The 10,723-nt window shown below is 40.8% G+C and overlaps 1 protein-coding gene across 4 annotated transcripts in view; it reads right to left on the minus strand.

The window, feature by feature from the left end:
* Positions 1-10,723, minus strand: part of CAMK2A (calcium/calmodulin dependent protein kinase II alpha) — a 204,394-nt gene that overhangs the window by 5,021 nt on the left and 188,650 nt on the right. For all 4 annotated transcript variants that reach the window (XM_061617364.1, XM_061617361.1, XM_061617363.1 and 1 more), the window contains 2 exons: positions 9,396-9,471; positions 5,058-5,152 (listed from right to left, as the gene is read on the minus strand). In XM_061617364.1, the coding sequence (XP_061473348.1) occupies positions 5,058-5,152; positions 9,396-9,471 (171 nt within the window). The remainder of the gene's footprint in view (positions 1-5,057; positions 5,153-9,395; positions 9,472-10,723) is intronic.

Here is a 10,723-nt window from a genome sequence, read left to right on the forward strand (position 1 = left end):
GAGAACTGTGTCTAATGTCTTTGCCTAGTAAAGACTCTTACAAGAAACTTGCCTGACCTGGCTTATTCCTGTTCTATGCGACTCTTGGATTCCATCCTTGTATGATCTATACACGCACACGCCCACAGGGGTTATGGGCCCAGCTTATCATACAAGGTAGCGGGTTCGAGAGTGTTGACGTGACGTTGGTGCAGAGAGAAACAAAGTGCAAGTAAGAGGCAAGTAAGAGTGGACAACATGGCTGTAAACCTGTTATCCGGGATGCCGATGGAGAGACTGAATGCTGTAAACTACTCCAGCTGGAAATGGAGAATGAGAGCAGTTCTGATTAAAGAAGATTTGAATGATGTTGTAGAAAAAACCCCTCCGGCAGCTCCTTCAGCAGCGTGGTTGAAGAAAGATGAGAAAGCGAAGGCTTTTATTACTCTGGGGCTGTCTGATTCACAACTGTTGCTGGTGAGTAATGAGCCGACAGCTAATCAGATGTGGGAGAAGCTAAGAGCCGCTCATGTGCAGCAAACTGCGGGGAGCAGGCTGTGTTTAGCACGGAAACTTTATCAGATGCGTTTTACAGATGAAGTGACTATGACAGAGCATCTGGCTGAATTTCGTAGATTAAATGCTGAGCTGCAAGATAGAGGAGTGCATCATAGTGACATTCAGATGTTCTATATACTGTTATCTTCATTTGATCAAAAATGGGACGTCATGGTCTCTAGCCTGGAAACTTTACCCGACGGACATCTGAATTTGGACTTTGTAGAACAGAAACTTCAACAAGAGTGGAATAGAAGACAAGAGAATAAGAAAACAGAGTTAAAAGAGACTGTGGCTTTACAACAACAACAAAATCAAAGAAGCAGGCAAGAGAATAAAATATGTTACTTTTGTGGGTCCCGTGGACATATACAGAGACATTGTTTAAAGAAGAGAAATAACAGGGACTTTGGAAGTCAGAGAACAAGCGTGAACTTTGTTACTAAGGAGGACAATAAACTCATTAACTCTAAGTGGCTTCTTGACAGTGGAGCGTCTAATTGCCTAATCACAGACTCTAGTTTATTTTACACTTCAAAGCCGGCGCAGGAGAAGATTTATCTGGCTGACGGATCGTCTCAGGACGCGATTGCAAAAGGCACGCTCAGGTTACGTAATTTGGGAACTATATTAACAGATGTGTTATTGGTTTCTGGTTTAAAATATAACGTTCTATCAGTAAGAAAATTGGCTCAAATAGGTTGTAAAGTTACATTTGAAGGGGATAGATGTTTTGTGAGAAAGGATGGTGAAATATGCATGCAAGGGAAATTACAGAACCAAATGTTTATGGTTGAGTGCAAGCTTGATAAACCCACGTGTGCTTGGATAAGAGTTAATAAAGATAAACATGATAATTGTTTACATGAATGGCACAGAAAATTAGCACACGCACATTTCGAAAAGGTACAAAACACCCCAAAGCATAGTCAAGATTTGAAATTAACACATTGTGAGCATGTGGATGAGTGTGAAGTATGCTATAAAACAAAAATGACTGTGACTACGGTAAATAAGAGCTGTGAAAGCACGACCACTGAACCCTATCAGCTCATACATGTGGATTTGGCTGGACCTTTCCAGTGCTCAAAAGGTGGAGCAAGGTTTTATTTAGTGATTGTGGATGATTTCTCCAGATTTACACATGTGTTCTTATTGAAAAAGAAAAGTGAAGCAGAAGAGAAATTGAAGGCATTTATACAGAGAACAGAGACACAATATGGGGTTGTTATCAAGAATATCAAATCAGATCAAGGTGGAGAATTTACCAGTAGTTCATTTAAAACATATTTGGAAAAGAAGGGAATAATACAGAGTCTCACTGCTCCCTTCAGCCCATCCTCCAACGGAACTGCAGAGAGGAGGAACCGGTCATTGCAGGATTCAATGAGAGCCATGCTAGCAGATGCAGATATGAATAACACTTATTGGGGTGAATGTATTCTTTACACTGTTTATATTCAAAACCGTCTCATGCACAGAACAATAGGCATGTCTCCCTATGAGAAACTGACTGGAAGAAAGCCCAGGGTGAAACACATAGAACGTTTTGGGGCAAAATGCTGGGTACATGTTGCAAAACAGAAAAGGCATGGTAAATTAGGCTCAAGAGCTCAGGCAGGACGCATTTTGGGATTTCAGAATTCATATTCCAAGCATATAGAGTTTGGTTGCCTGAGAAACAACAAGTAGTGTTAAGCAGAAGCATAAAGGTGATAGATAAACCTTGGAGAGACAGTCAAACAGTTATCCTAGATAGTGCAAGCAAGCAGGAAGCAGCAGATGTTCCTTTTGGGCAGCAAATTCCATAAGAACTGCATTGACTGATCTAATACATGGTGGCAAACGTACTGTAAAAAGGCTGAGAGGTGAAGACATGGCAATGCAAGATACAGAAATGCCAAGTACAAGTGCAGGAACAGGTGCAGGTCCAAGTAAAATAGAAAGTGAGGAAGAAATGGAAATAGATAATGTTAGGAGATCAGAAAGAAAAACGAAAGGTCAACCACCTCAGAGATTCACATTTAATGTTACACAACAGAATAATGAAACAGATAAATATCCAGTAGAATGGGAAAAAGAAGGACCAATAGATAAAGAAACAATGGATCTCATGTGGAAGTTTTGTGTTGAGGAATGAAATATAAATGTATTATCAAATAAAAGTGAAATAAATGACCCTGTGAAACTTGTGTGAATAAAGAAATAAAGAAACAAGAACTGAACTGAAAATGTAAATAGAAACTGTAAGAAAACAAACCATGTACTGATATGTATTGTAATGAAAAGTTAATATTGTAGAAATGTAATGATGACCAATGAAGATTTGTAATCTGTGAGTCTCAGGTGGGGGCTGTTGGTCAGTGAAGCAGGCTGTGAGACTCACAGACAGAGTTTTTAGCAAAGAGAGTGAAACCTGAAGCTGAAGGGTTAAGCTGTGAGAACAGAGCGCCAGGTTTGCCAAGGTCAGTAGCTGGCTGGGAAGCCTGATAAGGTGGGATGCTTGGAAAAACAGTGTGGGGGAAAAGCTGTCTGTGAAGAGAACTGTGTCTAATGTCTTTGCCTAGTAAAGACTCTTACAAGAAACTTGCCTGGCCTGGCTTATTCCTGTTCTATGCGACTCTTGGATTCCATCCTTGTATGATCTATACACGCACACACCCTTATCTTTAAAAAAAAAACTTAAAAAGAGACAAGACAAATTTAATGGAGGCTGGGCCTAACTATTGCTATCAATCAAAACAATTATAGGGATGAAAATTCTACTTCTGACAGCCAGAATCTTAGTGGATAACAGGGTAGAAGGTTCCATCAAGAATGCTTTGAAAAAGTAATCAGACCCCTGACCAATGCTCTCATATTACTGAATTACAAATGGTACATTGTAATTTTGTTCTATTTTATTTTGAAATACTGAAACTCAAAATCAATTGTTGTAAGGTGACATTGGTTTTATGTTGGGAAATGTTTGTAAGAAACATAAAAAACTGAAACATGCTCCCTGCACAAGTATTCAACCCCTGTGCTATGAAAGCTCCCAGTTTACACAGATGAAAGAAACTGTCCTATCGAGGACACAGTCACCTTACCATTGGCCTCCACCTGTGAACCATTAAAGTTGCTGTCACATTGTCAGGATAAAAACCCCACTGTTGAAGGATCATTGGTCAGGCTGTGGATCTGAAGGAAAATGAAGACCAAAGGGCATTCTACAGAAGTGAGAGTTAATGTAATACAAATGCATAGATTAGGAAAAAGGTACAAAATAATATCCAAGTGTTTGGATATCCCAGTGAGCACAGCTGAATCAATAATCAGGAAGTGGAAGCCAGGCACTGCCAAGAAAAGGCCATCCCTCAAAACCCAGTGCTCAAACAAGGAGGAGACTTGTGAGAGAAGCCACAGAGGGGCTAACAATCACTTTGAAAGAGCTACAGAGTTCAGTGGCTGGGAATGGTGCACCAGTCAACCATATCAATAGCTCTGCATAACACTGGCCTATATGGGAGAGTGGCAAGAAAGAAGCCATTACTCAGAAAGTACCATCTGAAAGCGCATCTGGAGTTTGCCCCAGCAGTGATGTGGGAAAAGGTTTTGTGGTCAGATGAGACCAAGATAGAGCTTTTTGGCCAAAACTCAAAGGGCTATGTGTGGCACAAACCTAACGCTGCCCATGCCGCAGGACACACCATCCCTACAGTGAAGTATGGTGGTGGCAGCATCATGCTGTGGGGACGCTTCTCATCAGCAGGGACTGGGCATCTTGTTAAAATTGAAGGAAGAATGGATAGAGCAAAATACAGGGAAATACTGCAAGAGAACCTGCTTCAGTCCACTAAAAAACTGAAGCTTGGGAGCAAATTTACTTTTCAGCAGGACAGTGATCCCAAGCACAAGGCCAAAGCAACACTGGAGTGGCTCAAGAACAAAAAAGTGAATGTCCTACAGTGGCCCAGTCAGAGTCCTGATCTCAATATCACTGAAAAACTGTGGCGCTCTTTGAAAATTGTGGTCCAGCCAACCTGAATGACTTGGAGCAAATCTGCCAAGAAGAATGGGCCAAAATGCCTCCAACGCTGTGTGCAAAACTGGTACATACCTACCCCAAAAGACTTAAAGCTGTTATTGCAGCGAAAGTTGGCTCTACCAAGTATTAATGTGTGAGGGCTGAATACTTATGCAAGCAACATGTTTCAGTTTCTTACAATCATTTCCCAACATAAAACCAATGTCACCAATTGATTTTCAGTGTTTCAAATAAAATATCATACAGAATGAAATTACAATGTGCCATTTAATATTAATTCAGTAATATGAGATCATTGGTCAGGGGTCTGATTACTTTTGCAAGGCGCTGTATATGCCTTCAAGTCTCTTACATTATTACGAGGCATTTACACTGGCTATAGTTATACAATGGGCAATGGGCTAGATGGACTGATGAAGTGACTCAGTATTGCAAATATTTATGACTTCTGATAAAAGTCAAATGGCCCTTTGAGAAGGGAGAGAATGCTTACAGTTTTCAAAGTAGAATCGATGGAAATCCAGCCCTTCCACCAGGTTCCCTAGAGCTTCTGGTTCAAAAGCGGTCATCCCAGGGTCACACATTTTCCTGGAGTAGCCCATGAAAAGACGGGGGTGGAGAGGTGGAGAGAGAAAAGGAAATGAAACACCCTCATTGTCTTTGTTTAGTCACATTTCTTCATTGGTTTTAAATCCATAGGAATGAAGTTATAGCTCTGAACACAAAAACTTAAATTTCTTTATCTTTTTAAAGCATGCTTCCCTATTCATAAGGGTGGCTAGACAACAGTATAATAGGTTTATCAAGAGATGGAGCTTTTTTGTTATATATTGGAGTAATAAACTTAAAAAAATGTTCAATCACATGCCCTATTGGGTAATGTATAAAAGATGATTGCAAATAAATGTAATTGTAAATATTAATGTAAATGAGTATGGATGAGTATGGAAATATTTTATAGTTCTATAATCAATGTTCTTATGCTTATTTGCAATTTTTTCCTTATCTGACAAAATCAATAACTTTGTATTTCCCCAGAAATGGATTTAATTTTACTTACACACACACACACACACACACACACACACACACACACACACGAGTGTGGTGAGGTGGCAGTGCTGCGTGAAGCACCCAGTGGTGGTGGCAGGTGGGCAAGCCAACAAAGGATGGGAGGAAGTGGTTGTGCTAGCTGGCCCTGGCCCATGGTGGGTTGGTTGGAGGGAGGGCTGGTGACCTTTGGGGAGAGGGGGAAGTGCTGATGGAGATAGTGGAGGAGGGGAGGGAGTGCTCGCGACCCATGGGGGTAGGGGGCACTGCTCACCTGTTGGGAGGAGGAATGCTGGAGACCTGTGTATGTGGGGAGCAGTCCTGTAGCCAGCTTTCCTTGTTAGGTGGGGCAGCCACATTTCTAGGTGGGGCATTTGGGAGGGGAGAGACACATATTGCCAGCCAGTCCCCCCTCCCCTCACTAATGGAGAGGATGTGAGGGCCAGGCCAGGGAAAGGGAAAGTCAGTTAACTTTCTCATCACTCCTCCTCCATCCAGAGAGTGTGTTAACTTACATGAATGAAGTTTATATGTTGAATTGTCTTATCCTTTTTTGAGAGATCCCCAGGAATACCAGACTTACAAAAAGTTTGACTTTGCCTATAGCTACAATCCTGTTTCACCTGTGGTCTGTCCCTGTATTCTGATTCTTCATGAACTGCTTTGGTAAAGACAGTGAGCTCCTGAGTTTGGCTTTGATGCGGCATTAGGTATCTCACTTTTAGATTCCACCTCAAAAACAAACTTGTCCATACTACAAGTTTAGGGAAAGGCAGAGAGAAAATAAACACTATAGTGTGTGTCTGTTAACTCCGCACTGAGAGTCTCTCCTTCTAGTCTTGTTCCTGGCCTTTAAATTTTCCTTCTTGTTGGACAGTCAAGGGAAAACGTTTTAACTGGCTGCTATATAAAAGATGAACTAAGCAACTGGAAGCTAATTGTGGAAAGCAATTGGAATTTTTTTTTACTGGTTGCTGGGTTTCTATCCAGAAACCCTGAAAAGGCCTCATGCTGAGCTGCACATATTGGGAAAATCAGAAATTAGGGCTGAGTTACAGCTTAGGTAGCCAGCCAGCCAGCCAGCCAGCTAACTGTAGCATACACTGCAATATTTCTATTACTCTAGGACTGTTTGCTTCCTTTGCCATTAAGTAATCAAGAAAAAGAAGACGAAAATAGCCACTGTGATTGTGAGTATAGTGAGTGCTTTGAAAGAGTAAAGGGTAGCCATTTTTTCAGATCACTTTAAGATCTTTTTATTTCACCCTTTAGCAATAAGTACCCAATCCTGCTGTACCCATTATAATAACTGTAGAATAAACAATTCTTACTGCAGGCAGATAAAGATGCTTCTTTACTGCTGGCTTGGTAGACAGCACAACTGAAACTGAAACTAAAAAGCAGACCAAGGGAAAGTCCAAGGGGTGGAGTTCGAGTCCAACTTTAGCCCATAATTCCAAGTTTTAATACTTAACTCTTTTTTCAGGATCACTTATGTAATTATAGGGTGACTGTGATCATGAAAAATCCACCCTCAGTCAGGGAAAGTCTTGTCTGAGGGTCCTATTCTTAAATTGCTTCTGTTCTTAAAACAAGCTATAATTCTTTAAATGGAGGTTGTCATTGTCTGTCATGTCACAAACAAAAAAGACAATTTCCCCCAAAAAATGCAGGCGGGGTGGGTGGGTGAAGCACAGCTCCAGTTGGGGCAGTGCCCCTATTTCCTCACCGGGGGGAGGCAAAGTGCTGGTGATCCATTGGAGGGAGCACTGGTAACAGTAGGCAGGGTTGGTGAGTAAAGCGAGCAGGGGTGGAGCTCCTAGTTCTGTATATTTTCTGAAACGTAAATTTTTGCATGTATAGTCTTATTCATTTAAGTCATATAGACTTACTCATTTATGTCTACATATTATTTATACACACACACACACATATATAGTGTGTGTGTGTGTGTGTGTGTGTGTGTAAAGTGAATCTACCAAAAAGGACAAGTTCTATGAGAAATGATTTAATTTCACATAGTTCATGCTTAGTAAAAAACATAACTGGATTTTTTCTTTACTTATGCTTCCCTTTGGAGAGTCCTGTTTGGATAACCTCTGTTTTTTATTATTGTTTTGCACTGTTATGCTATAAGATTGATTTCAATATATTACATTGAACTGTGTGCTGAAATACTTACAAAGATGTAAACTTTATTTCTCAACAAGATGCTTTTTCTTCATTGACTCTGCCAGCTTTTCTTTGATTCATTTTTTCTTGTTACTTTTTTAATGTATGAAACTTTTTTTGTATTTATCTCTGTGTATTTGTGGGTTTTTTTGCTTTGTATTGAAATGTTTCAGTTAAAAATGAATAAAAATATCCATGGAGGAAAAATTCATCTGACAAGTCTCTGCTTTAGCTTTCATCCTTGTCAGACGCTAGAGAGAGAACAACAAGTAGCAACTTCATTATGGAACTTTGTCCCCCTGAAGACTCGCCACATCAGATCAACTTTCATTTTTAGAAAGTTGGTTAAAACACACACACACTTTTGTTCCAATGGGCTTTTGGGAGGGAAGGAGCAAGAGACGCTTTGTGGCTGCATTAGTTCAGAGATGTTTATGCTTTATAAATCTACTAGACAGGTTTTTCTGTCAACTTTGCTGCCACTGATTTGTTGCTGACTTGTTTATATATATAATCTAATCTGATACTGCTTTATATTGTTTGTATTATGTTAATTGTTATTTTATACAGTATGAAATTGTTAAATGCCTGGAGGACTTCATGGAGCCATCTTTAGGCAGATACACATTTTAAAAGAAAATAAATCAATAATGCATAGCGAGCCTTATTGAAGTTAGCAATATGCGCATCAGTTCCAGAATGTTGGCTTGGAAGGCAGCTAAGTAATGGAATCCTACACTAATAAGTAGATTGGTTTCAGTTTAGGTTCCAAACAATAAGAGAATTCTCTTGATGAAGTCCCTTTGTTTGTTTTTTAAAAAGGTGGAAGATACTCATTTAACCCATAATTACCCACAATGGAGATACTTTTCTAAATAATGGAAGACTTACTTTGAGGACTTCTTCATCTTGTTAAGTTGTCCTATACCAAGTCAGACGACTGGTTATCTAGCTCAGTATTGTCTACATTGACTGGCAGCAGCTCTCCCACGCCCAGTCCTACTTGGAGAGGCCAGGGATTGAACCTGGGACCTTCTGCCTGCAAAGCAGATACCCTAGCACTAACCTGTGTCCCTTCCCTTTTGTTTACCATGCCAGCTGGTTAGTTATAGCGCTAGAATGGGGTTTTGTTTGTATCATTGTTTTTAAATAGATGCTGCTGGTAGACAGAAGAAAAACAAACTCAGCAGCCTCTATTCTTCATCAAAAAACCCATGTTCCTTTGTGCTCTAAACCAGGAATCCATGCCCTTGCTTGCTTCCTCAGCAGTAATAGCTGTGATTTATCCTTGGCCAAACTGCAAAAGGAATCCATCTATTTTAACTATGATGGGAGATAATAATTACATAGTGGCTTGGCACGAACAAAGAAGTGGAAATCAGAAGTTCTTGAAGTTCGGTTCTAGTTGTGCTTTGAAAAGAAAATCACTACTTTGCTTTCCTTCAGAACAACCTGACATTTCAAAACTGGACAGCAGCACCATGCTGTTTTTCACAGTTAAGGCCATTTGGAGGTTTTCCTGCTAACCACCTTCCTGCACACAGGGCCAGCTCAGGAATATGTTTCTTTCTCCAGTTAATGTCAAAACACCCACTGAGCACACACTCACGTGTAGGACTCAAAGTCCCCGTTGCTTATTGCTTCAATCAGCTGTTCCGTCACTTTAATGATTTCCTGTTTTCGTACTGTTGGGTTTAAGGGGGAGGGGAGAAGAGAGAGAAAATGTAAATAGACAGTGAGAAAGGACATTCTCAGAGCTGTGTGTATGTCACAATGCTGTGAAGCACAGAAAAGCACAGAATGTGGTAGTGGACATAGAACTAATCTTCCTGAAAATGTATACTTTCATTAAAAAAAACGCCACAACCTCAAACTTCTAGTATTTATTGCTGTGAAGGTATGTTTGAAAATCTTTGGGACCGTGCCTTTCCAAATCTCAGCAGGCGGCCAATAAAATTTTCAGCAGTTGGGGATAGGGATTATTTGTTTCTGCCTCTCCCATAACTACCAAAATGGGGAAAATATGCAAAAAACAAAACTTTCAGGATAAATTATGCAAAATAAGATGTTGAATCCAGGTTTTAGCTGCACAGAATTTGAACTGCAGGATTTAACTTATTGTTGCGTGCCACCCCAATCTCCGAGCGGCGAGATTTCCAGGGGTCTCTGCGCTTGCCCAGGGTTTGGTTTCCTTGGAAAGAAGGTTGGCGGAGACTGTGGAGTTTTTATGAAATATGGTTTATTTATTTACACACATTCCAACCTGAGCTTAGGATGGAGGGGTTCAAGGCATGAGCAGTCTAATATCCAGCTTTTCCATCTGGGTTACAGGAGGCATCCCAGAGCCATGGTGCAGAGAGCCAGTCTCTCTGCCTGCCTCCAGTCCCCAGCCTTTCCCAGAACCACTAACTACACAAGCTTCTCCTAGGCCCCAGGAAGGGGGGAGGAGGCTCTCCTGAAGTTTCAATGAAGAAGGATCTCCCTGGGCTATTCACCAGTTGATGGGCACCTGATAGACTTAACGCACCTGGCCACTCTGTTAGATTAACAAAAGAAACTCATCTGACCAGCAGAGTGGGTTTCTCACCCCCAGGCGCAAGTCTCCAAATCAGAGGCTGGAAGGGGACTCAGAGAAATTATCCATCTCAACTCCAAACCCATAACAATATTATTATAATTTTTTAGTTCTGCATATAAATAGCCCTGGAGAGACTGACAAGAAAAAAGAGAGCAAAGGCTTAAGAGACGGAGAGAATATGAAAACAGCTGAGAAAGGATACTACTCCAGAATGAGAAAAATCTTGAAAGGAATTATTTAGATTTTACCTTTCTGTGGAAGGGTTGAGGGAAAAGGCCATCTCACTGGGCTGTACTAGAGCGGGGGCAGAGTACTTCTAGTCCACCAGATGTTGCCGGACTGCAACTCCCATTATGCCT

The sequence above is a fragment of the Rhineura floridana genome, chromosome 3, assembly GCF_030035675.1.
Source record: "Rhineura floridana isolate rRhiFlo1 chromosome 3, rRhiFlo1.hap2, whole genome shotgun sequence".
NCBI lineage: Eukaryota > Metazoa > Chordata > Lepidosauria > Squamata > Rhineuridae > Rhineura > Rhineura floridana.